We start from the raw sequence: 24,500 nt of genomic DNA on the forward strand, positions 1-24,500 counted from the left end.
ACAGCCACGTGTACAGTTCCGTCTATTCCATCGCAGTTCCTGTCTCCCCAGCACAATGTCCACACGTCTCCATGCAGCCAGAACCATAGCGTCCCCTTGGGACAATCTGTAACGATATTGTATAGGTTGGGCCATATTGTTGTGAGCACGATGAAATGAAAACATGGATACTTTATCACATTACAAGTTAATAAATTTCATCCCTCACACATCGTATGTAATATGTTTGACACAATACACCCGTCACAGGTTGGTGTTATGGGCTTCATAAACTTACTTTCCCGACAGCCCATCCCAGTGTATCCATCCTTGCACCCACCCTCACAGTGTCCAGTAGTTTTGTCACACACCTCAGATGTGTTCCTACAGTAGCACCTGGAACTACAGCCAGGCCCGAATCTTCCGTCAGCGCACACTAGTTTTCAGAAAAAACAAATACATTTCCTAAAATACATACACCGACAGCAGGTCCATGCCAGCATTACCTCTCTGTCACCTGTCTACTTCAATAAGTGCATTTTGAATTACAGGAAGTTGACTTGGCCAAGTGAATATGAAGGATTGCCTTAAGGCATTTGTGACGGGCCAGACAAGTGATAGATCAAATGACATATTGTCAGTAAAGACAACCTGTTATCCATTATGAGGTCCGCATGTAGTTTTCATGTGTTTCGATCCGACGAAATACTTTCTGAAGTAAACATTGATATTTATAAGTGTAGTATTTCTTACGAGCTTCTTTCAAATCACAATTATTTATACGATTCAACAACTCTATTCCAAAGAAAATTGTACTGCGTTTATTTTGGTAACGAATTTCATGTGGCTTTCATGTGTATGAAAATGGCCGAAAGTGAGTGAATGAGTGAGCAGAGAGTGAGTGAAAGAGTGAGCAGAGAGTGAGTGAAAGAGTGAGCAGAGAGTGAGTGAAAGAGTGAGCAGAGAGTGAGTGAAAGAGTGAAGAGAGTGAGCGAAAGAGTGAGCAGAGTGAGTGAAAGAGTGAGCAGAGAGTGAGTGAAAGAGTGACCTTGTTCACCCTCCCTGACAACACTTACCTATGTCACATCTCCTCCTTGTTCACCCTCCCTGACAACACTTACCTACGTCATATCTCCACCTTGTTCACTCTCCTTGACAACACTAACCTACGTCACACTCCACCTTGTTCACCCTCGATGACAACACTTACCTTCGCCATACTCGACCTTGTTCACCCTCCCTCCACAACACTTACCTTCGCCACAGCTCCACCTTGTTCACTCTCCCTGACAACACTTACCTTCGCCACATCTCCACCTTGTTCACCCTCCTTGACAACACTTACCTACGCCACATCTCCACCTTGTTCACCCTCCTTGACAACACTAACCTACGTCACATCTCCACCTTGTTCACCCTCCTTGACAACACTAACCTACGTCACATCTCCACCTTGTTCACTCTCCTTGACAACACTTACCTACGTCACATCTCCACCTTGTTCACTCTCCTTGACAACACTAACCTACGTCACATCTCCACCTTGTTCACCCTCCTTGACAACACTTACCTTCGCCACATCTCCACCTTGTTCACTCTCCTTGACAACACTTACCTTCGCCACATCTCCACCTTGTTCACTCTCCTTGACAACACTTACCTTCGCCACATCTCCACCTTGTTCACCCTCCTTGACAACACTTACCTTCGCCACACTCCACCTTGTTCACCCTCCTTGACAACACTAACCTACGTCACATCTCCACCTTGTTCACCCTCCTTGACAACACTTACCTTCGCCACATCTCCACCTTGTTCACTCTCCTTGACAACACTTACCTACGTCACATCTCCACCTTGTTCACCCTCCTTGACAACACTAACCTACGTCACATCTCCACCTTGTTCACTCTCCTTGACAACACTTACCTACGTCACATCTCCACCTTGTTCACTCTCCCTGACAACACTTACCTTCGCCACACTCCAATTTGTTCACCCTCCCTGAACACAGGTGACTTACCGTCGTCACATCTCTGCCCCTTCCATCCATCACGACATCCTTCTTGATCACATGATCCATTTACAGGGCTGCACTTCCCTGCACACTGACCACAAGCTTCTGAACACCCGTCACCATATCTGCCTTCGTCACATTCTGTCAACAAGAGTTTAGTTGTCCACAGTCTCTAAAATCTAAACAGTAATCCTCCAACATTATCCAACTGAGCTAATCTCACCATGCAGTAGACTGCCTGTATGAAATGCCTTCTGCAAACACAGTCAGGCAGTAAAGGCTGTTATACCTCCCTACCTGACATACTCAACTTGTCACGAAGCACCTCGTTTCCATAACAGATGTAATTAAAAAGAACTTTACAATTGTTATAGTGGGTTGGAGGTGCATCAGGGTGCAAACATAATTATAAAACATTCCAAAATATTATAACACGAATTATTTGAAGAAGATAGCTTTCCTTTAAGTGAAAGTGAACGACAAACGATCTGGTTACCTTGGTGACACGTCATCCTTTGCCATCCTGGTTGACATCCATCCGGGCAATCTCCTGACACGTTATTGCAGACGGCGTTGTCACGACAATGGCCACATCTAGAGCTGCATTGCTCCCCATAGAAGTAGTCATCACACACTGCATGACAGACAGTTACTTTACATTATGAACATGGTACTCCTAGACGAAAGTAGGCAAACCTTCACATACTGATTCCATGAATTGATTATTACACGGATATTGTCAATACTATCCTGCAATGTTGCTGAACGTTATTCGTTCTTCCTTACCTTGACAAAACGGAGGCTTGAATCCGGGGCACATGTTTGACAATCTCCTCCTATTTTGTCACATGGCTGTCCACCCTGACACCTCCCACATCTGCCTCTACAGTTGAAGCCGTAGGTCCGTCCTGGCACGCTGTCAAATTACATCAGAATGTTCGTGGAGGAAGATGCATTTAGTATAATAATAGAGCTCAAAATATTCTAGGTATTTCACCAATACGGTTATACTTGGTACTTTTAACTGACCAAATATAATCTGTGAAGACGCCTATGAATTGCAGTTTGTATGTACCCATTGTCTGAAGTGATCATAATCAGTTCTCAACCTTTTTAGATGAGATGTCAACGCTAGATGAACCCGGCATAAAGTTAAGGGGACAGGCTGTTCATCGACGCATCAGTATAATTTGTAAATCGATGTATTGTATCATGTCACACACACACACACACACATATATATATACATTAGTATTTAAAGTTCAGTGTATATACCCATCTTCCTAAATAAAATAAAACAATATTAGTTACACGGTGTTTTGAAGGGTGTACGGGTCTTACAGTCCGGGTCTTACAGTCCAGTACACCCTTTCAAAAGACCGTGTAATGAAATTATTACCCTTAAGATATTCTTATTAGGTTGTCTGTAAACAACAACATTCAATCATCGGCAGAATGAGACGCAAGACCTTTCGCCATGGATTTTCCTGAACGGTCATAAAGGAGATAACTCGGGATGGCTTAGTTTATGATAAAAATATTGAATTTGAGGTTTTGTAAAACGACAAGTGAAATACAAAAACATTTTATTTTTTGGATATATTTATTGACACAACAAATAAAAATTATGACAACAATTTTATTGCTCTGTTTATACTCATTATTTTATACGCCAACTCTCAAATTTCAAAGCGATCAGCCGTATGGCAGCCACATTCCATCTAAAGTCAAGGTCATTCGTAAACCCCTGTGTAGTGTGTCACATGACAGATTTGACAGTGTATACGGTTCGTGATTTGGTATGCTTTTGCTATTGACTAATCAGAATTCGACAAATTTATCTTCAGGGTAATAAACAGTAATATTGTGACGTCACACCCCTCAGTGTATTCCAACAGACATAACGTCATTCTTAGGAATATAGAACAAAGCTACGTTTTCAGTGTAAATCTATGTTATATGTAGGTTTGACGTTTTATATTATCAATCATTAAACACTAGAATGATGTTGATACTCAGCAGTTGTATTTTTACACCAAAATACTTAAGTTACGTATATGAAAGGCATTGACTGTGTGTAACACAGCTATTTGTTAAGCAGCTATTTCCTGGATACACAGTAAACCAATACGTATAATATGACGCCACACCGTAGATATAACGTAACCGTCAGGCATTCAGTGGCGCTTTGTATTGTAAACTCACATCGGTCCATTAACATCTTGTTTATGCTTTAATAGTGAATTCCTCTCCCCACCCCTTGGTTTTAGCCAGCAACTCTCTAGTTTGTAACCTACACAACATAATAAATGTATAATAAACAGGTCTGACAGCTGACGGTGATCACAATGACCACACTACTCACGTGTCTGACAGTCCAGTCCTGTCCATCCGTCTTCACATCCAGAGTGACACTGGCCAGTCCTCTTGTCACACACTTCATAAGCGTCCTTACATCTACACTCCCTGTCACACTGGTCACCGAACCAGTAGTCACTGCACTCTGGAATAACACACAACAGACAACAATCCACGCGAGAGTGGCCTCATGAAGACTGTGTTCCAAGTACTTTCAACCAAAGACATTACAAAGAGTTACAGGTTCGTGTGTATTTGACAACAACTATTCAACTATTTCCCAATGCTACTATCTAATTCACACATACTGTTCTTTGGAAACCAAAGTGCTGATACAGAAATGAAAGCTGTCCGGATCATTTCTCTCTATCCCAGATATAAGTGGTGCCGTGAATTGAAAATCATGGAACAGGTTTTACTGGCGGAATCCAACCATTGTAGACAATAACACACAAGAGTAAAAATTCTACCTTTTAGACTCATGAAGGTTATGTTCCACGCTTTTTTCAACAAGAAAAAAAACATTACGAAAGAGTTACAGGTTCGTGTGCACTTGACAACAATTACTAAGCCATTCCCCCATGCAGCTATCTACTTCACATATCATGGGCTCTTCTCTGTTCTTTGGAAACCAAAGTGCTGATTACCCGTGGAGATCCGGGTAAGAATTGGTCTTCAGTAACCCATGTTTGTCGTAAGAGGCGACTAACGATAACGGGTGGTTAGGCTCACTGGACTTGGTTGACATCTGTCATCGAATCCCAGTTGCGTAGATCGATACTTATGCTGTTGATCACTGGATTGCCTGGTCCAGACTCGATTCTTTACAGATCGCTGCCATACAGCTGGACTATTGCTGAGTGCGGCGTAAAATATAACTCACTCACCCAAAGTGCTGATACAGAAATCAAAGCAGGCCGGATAGTTTTGTGCAACATTGTTTGGTATACCTCCCATGATTGGATGTCTACACGAGGAATCATCTATGTCATACTCATAAATTGTATGTATAGAATGTTGACAGATCAAAAGGGAGACACGGTCAATTATTTTATTGGGGGTGGAGACCAGGTGTGTATGTGGTAGCTGGTGAAGAAATACCAAGTGCTCTCTGGCCCATTAGTACCCCTGTTGAATGTGCCAGTGAAGCCTTAACCAGATGTTTTTTTAACCGAACATTTTTGGGTTATTTGCCTGGCAGTTAACACGAGTCGTCGTGCGGAGGTACAACGTACCTGGATGGAATCATTTCTAGCAGACTGGCTATAGTCTTATAAGAGCAACGAGACAGCAATTTGAAAATTAAGATCTCGGTGTCTACATGTAAACACTGAATTCGTGCCAAATTTCGACGCTATTCCTGATTCAGGAACGGAGGCAGATCTCCCTGACCATGAAGGTATTCTTCATCGTCAATATTCAGAAAATTCGGTAATTTACATATTTTAGTTCTTGCCACTGTTACTACTGCTGTCGATTATTTCAACCATAGTTTTGATCCTTTGTATTGATACGAACTTGTTATTTGTTATCCACTGGTTTGCAGATTATCAAGTAACTATATGAGGTCATTTGCTGCATGAACAATTTATTTCTGTGCAAACGGATTTACTGGTAAGCCATCATGTCGTAACAATACACTCTGTAATATAACATGATACTTGGCGTATGACTTGCTACAGATACTAGCATGAGCACCGTTTCATAACGACTTAAATGCTGGTCTATGAGTTCAACAATACCAAAGGCATGTGTTCACGAATTACTGTTAAACAGGTGTGCACAAAGAGGTAAACGTATCCTGGCCAAACACATTCAAGAAACGTGGAGGAAAGATACACATAGATCTTAATACAAACCTTTACACACTGTTCCACTCCAGTTGTCCTGACAGCCATCTGTACAGTACCCGTCTATCTCATAGCAGTTCCCGTCTCCCCCAGCACAATGTCCACACGTCTCCATGCAGCCAGAACCATAGCGTCCCTTGGGACAATCTGTAACGATAGTGTATAGGTTGGGCCATATTGTTGCGAGCCTGATGAAATGAAAACATGGATACTGTATCACATTACAAGTTTATAAATTTCATCCCTCACACACCCTTTGTAATATGTTTGACACAATACACCCGTTACAGGTATGGGCATCATAAACTTACTTTCCCGACAGCCCATCCCAGTGTATCCATCCTTGCACCCACCCTCACAGTGTCCAGTAGTTTTGTCACACACCTCAGATGTGTTCCTACAGTAGCACCTGGAACTACAGCCAGGCCCGAATCTTCCGTCAGCGCACACTAGTTTTCAGAAAAAACAAATACATTTCCTAAAATACATACATCGACAGCTGGTCCATGTCAGCAGTAGCTCTCTGTTACGCGTCTACTTCAATAAGTGCATTTTGAATTACAGGAAGATGACATGGTCAAGTGAATATGAAGGATTGCCTTAAAGCATTTGTGACGGGTCAAACAAGTGATAGATCGAATGACATATTGTCAGTAAAGACAACCTGTTATCCATTATGAGGTAGTTTTCATCTGTTTCGATCCGACGAAATACTCAACATTGATATACAGTATATTTATAAGTGTAGTAAATGCTTATTTCTTACGTGCTTCTTTCAAATCCACAATTATTTATACGATTCAACAACTCTATTTCCAAAGAAAATTGTACTGCGTTTATTTTGGTAACGAATTTCATGTGGCTTTCGTGTGTATGAAAATGGCCGAGTGTGAGTGAATGAGCGAGCAGAGAGTAAGTATAAGAGCGAGCAGAGTGAGTGAAAGAGCGAGCAGAGAGTAAGTATAAGAGCGAGCAGAGAGTGAGTGAAAGAGCGAGAGCAGAGAGAAAGTGAAAGAGTGAGCAGAGAGTGAGCAGAAGGTGAAACCGTTGCTGATTGTTAACATTGAGTTTCACAAGAGTTCTTGAGCAGTACGTTTTTTCGTGTAAGCCCTATGGGTTGCAAAGCTTTATATTTAGATAGTATTGAGGACTTGCCCAACCTTTTTAGCAACAATCATGTGCAAGACAGGGCTTTTTTTATAATGGTAAATATGCCCCTGTCAGGGACCTTAACCATAACCTTGGGGGTGAAGACATACGCATGTTCCGGTGTCAGTATTTTGATACAAAAACACCAGCTCATGGCAATAAGCATCAGGAAAATATTAATACCCGCATTTGGTCAGCTATTCTTTGTTGAAGGACTTAGGTAAAATACAAGAAAATCATTGTTACAGTGACAAAACAAATTTTATTTTGATTCATAAAGTAAATCATTGCTTGATACCATATCGAAAGCAGGGTTCCAGATAATTTTTCAACATCAGGAGTACGTACTCCTTATTTTTTCAATATATGAGTACTGGAAAACAATAAGAGTGCTTCCTTTCATATATGCACGGCAGCATTGCCGTTCTGGTGTAAACGGTCAATAACCAATAAAACAATACTTTTTCAAGATAAATACGTCTGTAAATGATTCTAAGACAGTACGGAATTGCTGTGGTGCGTATCTGCTACGTTTTCTTAATTATTTCCTACCGTATCGTGCATATTTTTATCCGTTCATACGCCGATACGGCCCTTATCTGGAGCCCTGCGAAAGTAATGCAAAATCTATTGGAAATAACATTCTTTAAGAATTTCCCCAACATGATATCGCCAAGTCCCAAACTGAAAGATTGGGTAGTCAGGCTCACTGACTGGGACATGTCATAGTATCCAATTGCATAGATCGATGCTCATGCTGTTGATCACTGGAACGTTTGGTCCAGACTCGATTATTTACTGACCGCCGCCATATAGCTGGAATATTGCTGTGTGCGGCGTTAAGCAACAAACCAACCAACCAACATATTGTCGTGCCGAATGATATGTTCAGGGATAAAATAAAGAAGTGGATCAAGTATTTCGAAAGTTAAAATTCGTAAAGTTGGTTTCATGGACTTGTAATATGACCGCCGTCACATTTGCCATGTCCTTCCAAATATTTAGGTTAAAATCGTGATTATCCTGAAATATATATGTTTGTGACATCTAGGACGTTTTTCACTTGTGGGACAACCAACACGGAAACATTCATAATTATCCTTTCTTTTGTTCACTTTAAAATATACAAATCCATGCTATTCGTAAGGAAACCTATCTAGTATTAAGCAAATCCTTCAGGAATTTAATAGACCTATCTTTCTCCAGTGCAATACTCATTCATTTGACTCTGAAGAGATATCTACTTACGTCCCTGACAGTCAGTCCCGTTACGGCCATCCTTGCACCCACCCTCACAGTGTCCAGTAGTTTTGTCACACACCTCAGATGTGTTCCTACAGTAGCACCAGGAACTGCAGCCAGGCCCGAAACTCCCGTCAGCACACTCTGGTAAGAAACAAACAAACATTTATTGGTACTGGTTTTACTAAAGTGAATAGTAAACAAATTCAAGCATAATAACAATTTCAGTGTCATCAAGTTACTATGTCAAATTTATCCTAATCGAATAAATATTTCACATAGATCTCTTAGCAGTCGACAGTGGATAGAGACAGAAATATAAATTACCACATATTACCACTACACATTACAATATCGAGTCGTTATTGGTTGGTAATCGGGGCAACCTGCCAATACCTTCCTGACAGCCTGTCCCAGTGTATCCATCACGGCATCCACAAACGCAGTATCCAGTGAGAAAATATCAGCATGCATGATTTACCATATATTTCCACTTCACAGAGACTGAGAATGTACTCCGAGCCGGCCAATGTTGGCAGCTGGACAGTGACGCGTTGTCCACGTGTGGGTGTGTCACAGCTGATGTCGACGGGGGAGCTGGGTCTGTTGGTCTGGCTCTGATAGCAGGGACGATCGTCAACCCGTACCAAGAAACCTCGAATTCGACCTAGAAACAAACATAAAACAACATACAGGGAGATGTTTACAAACGGTAAACGGTAAGCGGTCGGTTCAAACGATGCGGGATGCTATTGTAAGTTTGACTTTGGAAACCACGTGAATTGACGTCTATAGCATCAATGATGGTAAATGAGGTATGGCGCATGTGATAATAGTATTATATGCATAGTGAGCGAGAGATGGTGTTTTACGAGCGTACTACTACATCAATAAAGACAGCACCAACTGCACCATCTGCGAGAAAACTACGAATCAGGCTAGCTATTCATGAAACGTTCGTAGCTCTACGAACTTCTTAAGTCCATTCTTAACACATTGGCTACGATCAAAGTTAAGAATTCTTAGGGCTACGAACGTTTCGAGAATAAGGGCTCAGGTTCAATTTAATTCACATTAGCGCAATCAGAACAAATGTTCGAAATTTATACATAAAACAGAAACTGCACTCAGCCGTCATTAATTGTAGAGTAAATTATTAATTGTCAGTACAATAAACAAACTTCAAACCTGTTCCGCGCGAAAGAAATAATAAACAGACTGACATTATGCGTCAACGCTTGAGAAAAACTACACCGTGTTATCCGCCCAAACAGATTACTTTGGGCGTAAATTGGCAAATGGTTTGGAAACCTGCCCAACTGGTTGCACTCACCACACTCACGGGTATTCATATGCCCTGCCCTACTGGTTGCACCCGCCAAATTCACGGGTGTTCACATGTCCTGCCCTTCTGGTTGCACCCACCACATTCACGGGTGTCCACATGTCCTGCCCTATGCAACCCACCACTCTCACGGGTATGCCCTTCTGATTGCATCAACCACGCTCACGGGTGTTCATATGCCCTGTCCTTCTGGTTGCACCAACCACGCTCACGGGTGTTCATATGCCCTCTGGTTGCACCCACCACGCTCACGGGTGTTCATATGTCCTGCCCTTCTGGTTGCACCCACCACGCTCACGGGTGTTCATATGTCCTGCCCTACTGGTTGCACCCACCACGCTCACGGGTGTTCATATGTCCTGCCCTACTGGTTGCACCCACCACGCTCACGGGTGTTCCATATGTCCTGCCCTTCTGGTTTGCACCCACCACGCTCACGGGTGTCCATATGCCCCCTGCCCTATTGGTTGCACCAACCCGCGGGTGTCCATATGCCCCTGCCCTGGTTGCACCCACCACGCTCACGGGTGTTCATATGTCCTGCCCTACTGGTTGCACCCACCACGCTCACGGGTGTCCATATGCCCTGCCCTTCTGGTTGCATCCACCTCGCTCACGGGTGTTCATATGTCCTGCCCTACTGGTTGCTACCACTACTCTCACTATGTTTCCATGATACAAAAGTTGTTTGTTGCCTTACGGCGTATATTATAAACGGAATTGTAATTGTATTATATTGTAAAGGGAATATAATACTTCAGTTTTAATTTTTGGTGTCTAATTATCCTACAGATAAAGCATTCCTCAAGTGGTCAGTCACGAGTTATAACGGTACATTGTGTTTGTACTACTTGCCTGGATGTGAAAAGAATATTTTCAGATTGGTGATGAGGTGTGTCTCTCCCAGATCCACACTCCACCCGGCGGATGTCCGGCCTGTTGCCGTGTGTGTACATGTCCCTGACCAGTAGCTGCTGCTGACCACACCGTCCACAGCCAGGGAGGAAGTCTTGTCTCCACACACGCCTCTCTTGGCGGCTGTGTCCGCCCACTTACAGTCATTGACAGTGCTGCTTTGTTGTGTTGGTCTGTTCAGAGCTATGTTTCCTGGTAATAGACATTTAACGTTTGTTATATCATTTCAGTTAGGAGGTTATCATATTCTGACTAGTCAATCAACTATTCCATGATTAACTATTCTGATATAGCTAATTTGTCGTATTACGACAGATAATTATTGTAAAATGACAATGACTGAGAATGAAGTACAATTGATTCATAAGACAATAACATACACAATAACGAACAATTCAGTTCACTATCTACAGTATGTGTCTATGAGCAGGGTACACAATTAAAACGGGTTGAGAGTTTTGTTCGTGTTCGTTTAGTGACTGTACCGTCTTATCCTCTATGTCTTAATGAACGGCATCGTGTAGGTGTAGAAATAAACATTGAGTGGTTTCCCTTACAGACACTTTTTTCCATGCAAGTTACATGGAAAACATCTGGTGATTCCTTGAATGAAATGCGACAAAAGCGAAAACTGACAAACAGAACGACCGACACTGCCACAACTCAAATTATGAATCCCAGAATGGGTACCAAATGTTTGAAAACCTCCATGAATAGTATCAGCAACACCAACCAACACTACCATACGGACTGTCATATTATGTAGGATGGGCACGTATTATCAACCTACAATCAGTATCTGGAATGTCCACAACTCTCGCGTTTAAGTCGTCCCCTCATGATTGTCAGAAGTCATATTTCCAACATTTCGATCCTCTGCTGTTTCCGGTGCACTGATTGGGTCAGCTGATTTAGGTTTAGAACTAAAGGGTCTCTAGGTCACTCTTTCGTTTAGCCAAGGTTATCCCAAAGATCTTCTGCTGAGTTCAGATCAGGACTCTCATCATTTTTCGGAAGTGGATTTTGAGTCTCAATTAATGACATTTGTATATTTATCTAAAATGGCTGAAAACAAATATTTTCCTTATTGTAAGTTGAACCAAATGTTGACATTGTTCTGTTCAGATGGCTTGCCTTTGTGGGTGTTGAAGCCGACGACCTGGACACGCTCATCATTACCTGAACATTCTCTATCAACACTGTTTTGACTTTGCTAAATTACATCTCCAGGGATGCCTTGCCTTCATATGAAGTCACAGGTGATTGTAAGGTATTAAAGCATGTACTTTGATAAGCTAAGGTCCCGTCAGTGACAGTATGTACCTTGGTGCCAGTCCTCTGTGTTACAAGCCTGTATGTGTGAAGTTAACACACTGATTGTTGTGCATAGACGATTTTTAAAGTAGGCACATCAATATTGTCCCATTTACTTGTTTGGGGAAAGTCTATGGGACTTTGTTTAGGTCCCCAGTAGAGAAGGTGGTAAGAGTTCCGCCCGTATCTCCCTACATTTTAACGATGAGGGAAAAGATTTGTATATATTCAGGTAATATGATTTGACTAGAAGCCATAAAATAAAGGACATTGTTCATACAGACATTAAATTATCAGGATTAGGGTTAGGGTTAGGGTAAGGGTTAGGCTAGGGTTAAGGGGGGATACGGGCGGTAGTCTTTCCGACAAGGTCGATGCCATGCTTCTTCGTAAAAACTGAAGGTAGTACCGAGCTGACTTTTTTTCATTTGCATATTAATATTAACACGGAAAAACTAGACAAAGTTTTACCAATATTTTATAACGATATGCGTTATTGAAAACTGGAAATATTACAGACTAACCAACTACGTTCCTCAATCTTAAACCTGCCAAGGGTCACATTGATAACGAGCATCGGACTTAATACGGGACCAGTATCTCTAAAGCTAACAGAACCAAGGTGCATTACGTTTATCTGTCTTTACGGCTGTTTTTATTCCACGTTGGTCAAATCACGTGCGTGCCACATATACCTTCGTGGCATACTCGCGACTGGCCATCAATGCTTCGGTCCAACTAAATGACATAATCTCACGTTCACAATAACAACGTTATCGTAAGTTTTATCTGTAAACGCGATTATTTGCGATAGCTAGAATAGATATATATTACGGATGACAGTCACAAATCAGGGGGAAGGCTGCCTAGTAAATTCACTCGGGTCTCGGGTGTTGCGTGGGTTGGTTGTGCCACTGGTACCTCTGCTGAGCGAGTTGAAACTTCAGCTCGCTCTTAATAAGTGGCGGGGGACCGAAAGTGGCAATGGCGACACACCAACCCACAAACATGGCAACACCTGACGCAGGACCGAGACGACCCTTCCACAGACAACCCAAGACTCCACCACAGAACCGGGCGGAACAGACGAGCAACTGGAGGACCCCACAAACCAATGCCCCAGGTACCAACACTACAGGTACTCCTCCAGTCACTATATATGGGGTCCCACTTCCTACACGGTCCATATCGCAGTAAAGCACCGGTAGTTGACATGATGGACGACAAAGGCAGTGTCATGGCGGTCGTCATCATGGATCAGAGAAGATGACCAGTGGCAGAAGCCCAGACAACCCGGTCATCATCAAGATGTCAGCCGATAATCAACAATCAGGGCATCATCGGTAACCCAACATTCATGTGAGTGAACTAACTTTCAGGTTCAAGTCAACCTAGGCATACATCACGAATCATCTGCAAGTTTCTTCCGATGGGTGTCACAATATCTGTGAACTTTGGTTCTGACTCTCACCGTGAACTGTGTACGTGAACTTCTCAAGGACGTTCTTGTGCATGTGAGGTATGTTGTATGTTCTCCGTTCATTGTTTCCTTGTGTTCACATTTGTCATGTTTTCATATACTGAGTATTTATTGTAATCTATGTGATGTTATCAGACATACATCTTTATCAGATTAAGTTGTTGAAATCGGCTAGGGTCCTACTCTACCGTAGGATCTGGTCACACCCTATGCCCTACACATGTATGCATTTAGTGCAGATCAACGTTATCTGCGGGATCCGAGTCTTCCCACACAAACCAGACTCCCGGTTTCAAGGGTTTTCCCTTATACTTAGTAGGTCTATAACCGTCAAAATAGATCATAGCTTTCCATAAGCTATTCAATACTATATGATATCCTGATTACATTTTCATGTCATCCATTTTGAACATGTAAGCATCAAATCTATAAGTACTCATTATGAAAGATATGACATATCGTTCCCTGTCGTAACATCGTCTATACAAGAATGCCCATGTTATGGAGACCCATTGCTAGGCATATTCACAGAGCTATTTAGTGGAGACTGTATACCCAGTTTGTATCGTACTACATGTACTTCGTTTCGCCTCTGTCAGTTTACCCTTAACTATGATACGGGCGGAAGTAAGTAACTTCGGGTCCCTGGCTCATATAAACGATTCGTAGAAATATCGTCGAGCCAAATTCACTTGAATGAATTTTTCATGATATGTCAGTTTAGGCTTTTGAAGTTGGTTAGGTTCCCTTCTCTTCATGTCCATACTTTGTTTAGAGCAGATCACAATATGTGTTAGCCTTGCCGAGTCTAGACTCCCAACTTCAAGGACCTTACAGTTTCCATGAATATATCACATTTATATGCAAACGACGACGCATTGCGCACATTATGTTTTTGTTTCTATATGTCATAATATGTACTTATCAGTCAGGTATTGCGACTATATGGTCAACCGCGAGCAGGATTTTGCCGCTCGGTGGAAACGTCCAGTGTGTTGTTTGTACGGGCTGGAAAGCCGCTCACCTGTGTTTTGTGTGTACACATCAGAAATTCCGTTTAACTTGTTATTGTTATATTTTGCTAAGCCGATGTTGGCAATTCGATTTATATGTTTACTTGTACGTTCCTGTATATCTTATCTAAAACCATTACGATCATTTTGACCATTTATCAATGCCTGTACACATGTTCTCGTCAGCCATCATGGATCCGCGGTACCAGTTGTTTCCGTACCGCAGTTTACTCATCACTCGTAATGTACTGTATGATGTCATTTTTGTTCAATGAAATTTCGAGACGAAATTTTAAAAGAACAGGGGGATACTATTACCATGGAAAAACTAGACAAAGTTTTACCAATATTTTATAACGATATGCGTTATTGAAAACTGGAAATATTACAGACTAACCAACTACGTTCCTCAATCTTAAACCTGCCAAGGGTCACATTGATAACGAGCATCGGACTTAATACGGGACAAGTATCTCTAAAGCTAACAGAACCAAGGTGCATTACGTTTATCTGTCTTTACGGCTGTTTGTATTCCACGTTGGTCAAATCATGTGCGTGCCACATATGCCTTCGTGGCATACTCGCGACTGGCCATCAATGCTTCGGTCCAACTAAATGACATCATCTCACGTTCACAATAACAACGTTATCGTAAGTTTTATCTTTAAACGCGATTATTTGCGATAGCTAGAATAGATATATATTACGGATGACAGTCACAAATCAGGGGGAGGCTGTCTAGTAAATTCACTCAGGTAAGAAACTTTACTTCCTATGACATACTATTGTTATTCTATGTTAACTTTAATCTATTGTAAATACATTAACTATAAGTTACCACCCTTGGCAGTACCTTCAGGTTTATGTGGAACGAGGCATCCCTTAGTATGTGTCTCATATCTACTGTTTTACAGTTTAGGATTGTTTATTTAATACTGATTGACACTACACTGTTTTGTGACTATTATAGAATGTATAGAGTGTGTCGGATATTTTAACTATTGTATTACGTTGTGAATACTATGCTGTTTGGGACCGTTGCAGAATGTAGATTGTATGAACCCCCACTGGGGTGATGTGTAGTGTAGTGAACTATTGTTGTGTACATTGGAATATGTATCGCGATTAATGTAGTATGTGTCGTGTATAACGAATCTACATGTGATGTTTATGTACTTTGATATCTGATTGCATTGTGAACATGTTCTATTAATTAATTGTAAACTATGCTATTATTGACTGATTATGTAAAATCGTTAAGTGACTGCTGTGTAATAAACTCCTTGTTTATTTACTCAGGTGTTGTGTTGTGTGTGGGTTGGTATTGGCAGACCTCTTGCCAAGCGAGCTGATTCCCCAAAATTCGCGTTTTAATATTAATATTCATCCCTTTATGATCTCATTGGAACCGTTTGAACCGTTATCGTACTGAGAAACCTTGTACATATGTGCATGATATATAAGAGTAGACGAGCAAATGTTTAATCCCGGGTCACAACATGATCTTAGCATAGCTTCAAATCAAACCACAGACATAGTGTTCTACTCACGTCTCTGACAAGTGGGGCCTGACCAGCCCTGGAGACAGCCACTTGGGCACCGGAAGTCGGCATCACATCCGTCGCTTGTACAGTGACACTCACGAGCTAATCATAAAAAAATGTTATCGGATGAAACAGTTATTGCACACATTTGAATTAACCTACAGTAACTACAGAACGTGCTGTCAGAACACACGACACATGCTCTTAATCACATTGTATTGCGCTAATGTACTGAGAAACGCCCAAATCTATGGGATATTTGCTAAGAAGTGGAATGTCTATTCATATAGTTATTGTATAATCTACTTTATGTTTCATGTATTCTTGAAATGGATCAATGTTTCATAATAAATTTAGAATTTTATCTATACTGACTCAGCTACAAATGGAATAGAAGTAACAAAACCCTCTCCACATCCATAATAGAAGTAACAAAACCCCTCTCCACATCCATAACAGAAGCGACAAAACCCTCTCCACATCCATAACAGAAGCGACAAACCGTCTCCACATCCATAACAGAAGCGACAAAACCCTCTCCACATCCATAACAGAAGCGACAAAATCCCCTCCACATCCATAACAGAAGCGACAAAACCCTCTCCACATCCATAACAGAAGCGACAAAACTCTCTCCACATCCATAATAGAAGCAAAAAAACTCTTTCCACATCCATAATGGAAGCGAAAAAACCCTTTCCACATGCATAAGATATCTCTGCTATAAGCTGAGTTGATTGTACAATTGTGACTAAATCATGATATAATCTACGCTATTTGTTCCAACAGTAAAACAGTAAGGACATGTTTATAAAAGATATTTGCTAGAACGTGTTCCTGCATCTTGTCTTTTATGAGTACAATTTATGCTCTTTAAAGAGAGTTATACAGTGAGTGCCCAGGAAAGAAATACAAACCTTTACACAATGTTCCACTCCAGTACTCCTGGCAGCCATGTCTACAAGTCCCATTCACATTGTGACAGTTCTGATCTCCTCCAGTACAATGTCCACACGTCTCCATGCAGCCAGAACCATAGCGTCCCTCAGGACAAGCTGTAACGATATTTGTAGCATCGTGTTTTGTGTATTTTCCTACACCAAGACCCGTCACAACAGTAGCTTCTGTAACAGTAGGAAGTGTTCGTCAGCATGCTCTATATTTAGACACCAAATAAATATAGTTTTAAAATTATTTGATAAATTACGGTAATTTCAACTTTCCTTCTTTTTTCCTTCCTTTCCTTTAATTCACCAACCACCCATCTGAGTTCCGTGCCCGGGTAATATATTATATGTTTTTAAAATATGTTGTCAGATGCCTGTTAGGGTGAAATATATTCAACATACAAGTACAACATCGAAATACATATTTCCTATTGTGAGGTCCGGCCACACATAACGATATGAATTTTCGATTGTCCTTCTCTTCAAAATACTATTTAAAACTAAATTTCTGATTGGATTTTGTGCAAGTTATGGACAAAAGTACTTTCAATACTAATGGCATCTTTACAGAAAGATGTCTCTGCCGAAGGCTGCTTAACTAACACCGCTTAAGCGACTACTGCCTCTATTACAGAGGAGAGGGTTCGAAACGGTCCAATTGTTTTATAGCGGACGTGACTACATGCATGTTTATTAAAAATAGACAAACGTAATGCAGCAGGATGCAATGCCAAAGACAAAGCAAATGGATTTTAAGGTACTTCAAACACTAGACAATGCCATCCACGCTATTTAAATGTAAACATGTACAAGTTGTATTTACAAAGGTTGAGTACCTCTAAAAGCGAATATACAATGTTTACCAGCACAGAGAGTAACTGGCCAGTGCTTCTACAGAGCTCCCAAATGTGAACAGACACATCTACACACCCACCATGATGCCAGTTATAACACAATAAGTGTTCCAGATATACCTCAACTGAGAGGTTGCCAAAATTCATATAGTTTCCAAAAGTTTGAAATTTTGGTGAAATGAAAATGGTGCAGACACACATATAGCTAGAGACAAAATCAAGGCGAACGGGGATTCGAACCCAGTAACAGGTTTTGGGTGTGTCTTTAAATTTATTAAGAGACAAGTAGGACGTCCATTAAAGAATTAACCCTAAATTAGAGACAATGTACAGTTTAGTTTATCTCAACTGAACAACGACTAAACGAGAAAATATAAGGGAGAGTTCGTTGAAAATCTGACATATTTTATGTGTGTGAATGATTGACATACGGGCTAATCCGTGTATGTCTGCTCTTATATATTCAAACTAAACTGACACACCTAGTCTTGGTGTTTCTCTCAAAAATGAAAAAGAAAACCGAAAAAAAACCCACCAAACCCAACGTAAATAATTCGAAAAGAGTTATAATTATACTAACAAACGGTATTCCCAACTTTGTTCAAACTGAGACCATAAAATCAGAGGGCGTACATACCCTTTTAGCATTCCATTTTCAAAATACGTTTTGGACAAGACAACGGGGCGTCATAGTTTGGTACATAAGATACCGGAACAGTGTGATATGGTATCATATTTAAGAAATATTATTGGCTCTCCCCTGTATGTATTGTAATAAAATATTAGTTTCGCCCTAGAATATTTATACATGGGTCCAAGTTCTTTATCTTTTTAAAAGAGTTCATGCGACACTGTACTTTGTTTCAATACACTTTTCTGAGACAGCGAATTAAAGACTGGACTTGTGTTGTATTTGGGGTTTAAAATCCAGTCAGTAATACATGTAAGTGGAGTCGTGAACTGAAATTCCTGGAACAGGTTTGGTGGGCCGATCCACTCACTTGCCTGCACCATTATGTTAAGCAAGACAAAAATCGTTTTCAACTTACTTTAACACTGACTGACTGACTGACTGACTGACTGAGTTTGGTTTTACGCCGCTTTTAGCAATATTCCAGCGACATCACGGCGGGGGACACCAGAAATGGGCTTCACACATTGTACCCATGTGGGGATTCGAACCCGGGCCTTCGGCGTGACGAGCCAACGCTTTAACCATTAGGCTACCCCACCGCCCCTTACTTTAACACCACTAATAATGTCACTTTATCATTCCAATCAAAGTATGATTTCCCATCACCCCTTGCAGTAATAAATAGCAGGGACTAGACTAGACTTCAACTACACTCTGTTGCCCACGCCTGGAAGGTTCATTACCAAAACTGTAGAGACAGTCACCATATACCCCAGACAGTGAGGATCTGTTAGAAGAGCCCATTCGTATCTTATCCGTGTGATCTGTATTCTATTACTTGTCACAGTATCATATTGAAACAAGGATTACTCCACTCTCAATTAATGCTCCCTTATCGGGCATGCGCAGAGCGAATGTAACTGGCTAGCAGACGCCGCGGGAAACCGCGCAGGACGAACTTGTATGACATGTTGTTGAGTTACCGAATCAGTACTAAATCCTCAATATCAAGGTCACGAGTTCCCGTATTCTATGTCATGGTGTCAGAAGTAAAGTACTGAAGACGTAATTAAGAAAGATGGCACGTTTTTCGTCTCCAGATTTCTCCAATGGCCCCAATGGCGGCAACGGTTCATGAGATTTCGTTCCGCGACAAAAGGTGGATAAACAGTCAGATGTTCAGAAAAGCTCACTCATTTACGCAATGGGAAAGGAAGGGGAACACATTATGAACTCTTTTACATTTGACGAAGGTGATGAGGGGAAATTTGACAAAGTGATTCAGAAATACGATGAACATTTTGTTCCAAAACGGAATGTGATTCACGAGAGAACCAAGTTTCACCAACTCAATCAACGAACGGGTGAATCGTGTGGAAGCGTTTATACGCTCGTTGTATGAACTTGCAGAGTACTGTGAATTTGGGAATATGCGTGATGAAAGTATTCGTGACAGGATTGTCATTGGAATTTCTGACAGACAAGTTTCAGAACGGATGCAATTAATTCCTGGATTAACATTGGATCAGACTATACAGATAGCCAGGGAAACGGAACTAGTCAGGTCTAAAATTAAGAATCAAGACAATTTTCAGACTTAAGAAGAGATAAGGAGTAGAAATTCCAGAAATATGAACTTTAATGCCCATAGAGGTAGAAGATTTGGTCTCCCACGAGGTTTTCATCATGGAAGTAATGGTAACCATGGAAACCAAAGGAATCATCAATCATACGGTCTGAATAAGCCCTGTTCACTTTGTGGTAATCTTCATTCAGGAAGGTTATCGCGCTAGTGGTCAGACATGTCCTGTATGTAACAAGAAAGGACATTATGCCAAGATGTGTACAAGCAATAGACAACAAAATGTTCACAGTGTAGAGACAGACGTTTTGTCCGATGATTAGGGAAGTGGATTCGATATTGGATCTGTCAGCTGTGAAGATGATAATGATGCATGGATGGTTACATTGTATGTTCAAGACACACCTGTTGAATTCAAAGTTGACACCGGTGCAGACACCTCGGTGATTTCAGGAGAAACTTATGACAAACTTTTCAACAAACCAAAGTTATTATCACCAGATCGTGAACTTTCAGAACATTCACACATAATAGGGTGCTCAGGATTGTTTCCTGCACAGGTGAAATATCATGGTGAATTATACAAGTTCAACGTTTATGTCACAGACGGACATAACAATCTGCTGAGTAGGAATGTTTCATACAAGATGGGTTTGGTGAAGCCGAACATTCATGAAATCAGCACAGAGATAAACAAAGTACAGTCAAGTGTATTGGTCCTTTCGAACTTGTGAATTGTGAACCAGTGATGATAAAACTGAAACCTGAGGCAGTTCCCTTCAGTATTGCAACGTCACGAAGAGTACCATTTTCTTTGTTAGACAAAGTGAAAGAAGATTTGACACGTATGAAGGATGCCGGTATCATAAAAGAAATAACCGAGCCAACAGAGTGGTGTGCACCAATGGTACCTGTAATCAAGAAATCAGGAAAAGTAAGGATTTGTGTTGACCTGAAGAAGCTAAATGAAGGTGTAGAAAGAGAACACTACATGATGCCAACATTGGAAGATATTGCTTCAAAGCTATGTGGATCCAAGATATACACAACCCTGGATGCCTCTAGTGGTTATTATCAGATTCCTCTACATGAAGATAGCCAGAAACGTACTACATTCATGACCCCTTTTGGACGTTATTGTTTCAAGAGAATGCCATTTGGAGTGACCTCAACTCCAGAGATATTTCAGCTCAACATGACAGATCTCTTGTACGGTCTACCCGGTACAGAAGTCATAATGTATGAAGTACTCATTCACGGTTCGTGAAATGCTGAACATGAAAAAAGACTTAACGACACAATTAACGCCATACAGAAAGCGGGACTTAAGCTGAACAAAGACGAGTGCAAGTACCGGAAATCAGAAATTGTATATTTCGGACACAGAATATGCAAAGATGGAATCAGTCTGGAATCAAGCAAGGTGGGTGCCATTCTTGAATTAGAATCTCCGAAGGATATTTAGGAACTTAGACGCATCTTGGCACTGATGAACTATTTGGGGAAATTTTTGCCGGATATCTCCACTGTCACGAAATCAATGACTGATCTACTACATGCCGATACTATGTGGTATTGGGGCCTAGATCAAGAGTCGGCTTTCTCCAAAGTAAGAGCCATGGTAAACAGTGCACCGGTACTGGCATTCTATGATCCCAAGTTGCCAACCATGGTGAGTGCGGACGCAAGCAGCTACAGTCAAGGAGGTGCCTTGCTACAGCTGCATGGTGGAATCACATGGAGGCCAGTGGCTTTCTTTTCAAGAACGCTAACGGGTTCGGAGTGCCGTTATGCGCAGATCGAAAAGGAGACTGTAGCTGGTGTATGGGCGTGGGAGAAATTCAATCGCTACCTGATAGGTTTGGATGGATTCAAACTGCAAGCAGATCACAAACCTCTCGTTCCACTCATCAACTCGTATGATCTCAACAACGTGCCACTCCGATGTCAAAGACTGTTGATGCGCTTGAGAAGATTTCAAGTCACAGCAGAGTATGCTCCTGGGAAAAACCTAGTCGTCCCAGACACGTTATCAAGAAGTCCCATGAAATGTTCTGATGAAGACCCAACAGTAGAAACCTACTTGGAGTCTGTATCTACTCAGAGACCCATCTCGGACGAGAAAGTCAACACATCAAAGATGATGTCGGCCAATGACCCAATCATCCAGCGTGCAATGCAGTTCACCCAGACAGTATGGCCAGAGCACAGTAAGAGCATACCATCTGAGGTAAAATAGTTCTATGTCGTGAGTGGAAAACTGTCAGTAGTTGATGACCTACTGGTGTTCCGCGATCGTATCATCGTTCCCGAAGTTCTACGAGAGGAAATCTTGGAACAAATTCACTCGGGACACCAAAGAGTAAATAAGTGCCAGGAAAGAGCAGCAATGTGTATGTGGTGGCCTTGGATATCAAACGATATCAAGACGAAAGTTAGCCAGTGTAACTTTTGTCAGACTCATAATCCGACTCAGAGAAAGAAGCCACTTATGACCGCCCCACTTCCAGAAAGACCATGGCAGAAGATTGCTGCTGATTTGTGTTTTGCCAAGGGATAGAACTGTCTTGTAGTAGTGGACTATTACTCAAGGTATCTTGAAATTGCTCACTTAACCAATATAACATGTTCACAAGTGATGGGCAAGTTGAAGGCAATGTTCGCTCGATGAGGCGTACCAGAAGAATTTCGCTCAGATAATGGAACACAATTCACGTCTGCAGACTTTAAAAAGTTTGCACAAGAATTGACCACATCAAGTCCGCACTTCCCTCAGTCTAGCGGCGAAGCCGAGAGTGCAGTGCGCATTGTGAAGAGGATTCTTAACCAGGAAGATCCCTATCTAGCTCTAATGGCCTACAGATCCACACCTAGTACCGCCACAGGGGTATCTCCGGCTCAGCTGATGATGGGGCCGACAAATCCGCACAACGTTACCAACGTTACCGGAAAACCTGGTCCCCAGGTGGCCTATCTGAAACAGGTGAAAAAGAGAGACAGTGCAAATAAGTCTTCATACGAGACTTTCTACAATCGCAGACATGGCGTGCAGTGGTTGCCAGAGCTGCCACTAAGTGCACCAGTTAGAGTCAAGCTTGGCGGTGAGAAGAAGACATGGTGGACTCCAGGCACTGTTCAGACCAGGGCACAGACTCCTCGGAGTTGCCATATCAAGACAGCAGCGGGTAACTTAAGAAGAAATCGCCGTCATATGAGGTTCGATGAATCTCAGACAACAGACAGTGACATTCCACAAGACTCGCACACAAACGCAGATTTGAAAAGTCGCCTCCAATTGAGTGCAGTGTCAGTAATCTTGTGTCTGACACTATCCAGTACACAACACGGTCTGGTCTAACGGGGAAGCCTCCCCAGAAGTATGGAGACTGGATGTGAAGTGACAATAATGTGAAATAATTCCTTGAATTGACTTGTAATTAATTGTATGTGCCAAGAAATATTTTTTGTGATCAGTGACATTCAAGTTCATGTTCAGTGAAGTAACTTTTATTTCAAAGGACAGTTAAGTCACAATTATGTGAAAACTGAAAAGTTGTGTTTATTATGGACTGTTTCAAGTTCAGATGGAAGTTGGCTGCAATCGTCACGGGAGACTGAATGAATATTGCAGAGATTTCTTTATCTCTTGCCAGTTAAAGTAAATGTTCACCATCAAGTGACATTGAAGGCTAAAATTGTTTAAAGAGTTTATTTTATCTGAAAAGGGGGAGATGTCATAGTATCATATTGACACAAGGATTACTCCATTCTTAACTAATGCTCCCTTATCGGGCATGCGCAGAGCGGATGTAACTGGCTAGCAGACGCCCACTCTCCTACCCAGAGTTCCATGCGGCAAGCCAGCATAGTACCTCTGCCACAGGCCAGAAACATGTGACGTTTCGCCACATCTTGCACCGTCCATTCACATAGGCGGATCCAGAGGGGGGGGGGGTGCAGGGGTGCGCACCCCCCCTTTTGTGCTGAAAGTTTGTTAACTGACTATTGAAATTCGGGTAATAATGAAGTGTGCACCCCTCCTTTTCTCAATAGTGTGCACCCCCCCCCCTTTCTCAAGAAGCTGTATCCGCCCCTGATTCAATATAATCTACATATTTCTTAACTCTTTTATTTTTGACGAGTCTACACGTCTAATTAAACATCTTTGATAGAATGGTTTAGTTTCACTGAGAAAATATCCTAAAACATGTACCACTATTTCGATTTGCGTAGCGATCCTTTGTTTACATAGATTGTACGGCTCCACGTGCTGTCCT

At 41.6% G+C, this 24,500-nt stretch overlaps 1 protein-coding gene across 1 annotated transcript in view; it reads right to left on the reverse strand.

The window, feature by feature from the left end:
• Positions 1-14: 14 nt before the first annotated feature.
• LOC124257532 (multiple epidermal growth factor-like domains protein 10) overlaps positions 15-24,500 on the reverse strand; it is a gene marked incomplete at its 3' end in the record, with an annotated part of 45,423 nt that continues 20,937 nt past the window's right edge. The window contains exons 6-16 of the mRNA XM_046691625.1: positions 17,124-17,261; positions 16,213-16,308; positions 10,796-11,047; positions 9,077-9,262; positions 8,602-8,739; positions 6,516-6,653; positions 6,214-6,351; positions 4,362-4,499; positions 2,003-2,137; positions 278-415; positions 15-106 (exon numbers count right to left, since the gene is read on the reverse strand). Of these exons, the coding sequence (XP_046547581.1) occupies positions 15-106; positions 278-415; positions 2,003-2,137; positions 4,362-4,499; positions 6,214-6,351; positions 6,516-6,653; positions 8,602-8,739; positions 9,077-9,262; positions 10,796-11,047; positions 16,213-16,308; positions 17,124-17,261 (1,589 nt within the window). The remainder of the gene's footprint in view (positions 107-277; positions 416-2,002; positions 2,138-4,361; positions 4,500-6,213; positions 6,352-6,515; positions 6,654-8,601; positions 8,740-9,076; positions 9,263-10,795; positions 11,048-16,212; positions 16,309-17,123; positions 17,262-24,500) is intronic.

The sequence above is a fragment of the Haliotis rubra genome, unplaced genomic scaffold (assembly GCF_003918875.1).
Source record: "Haliotis rubra isolate DU_JTF1 unplaced genomic scaffold, ASM391887v1 Scf664, whole genome shotgun sequence".
Lineage (NCBI taxonomy): Eukaryota > Metazoa > Mollusca > Gastropoda > Lepetellida > Haliotidae > Haliotis > Haliotis rubra.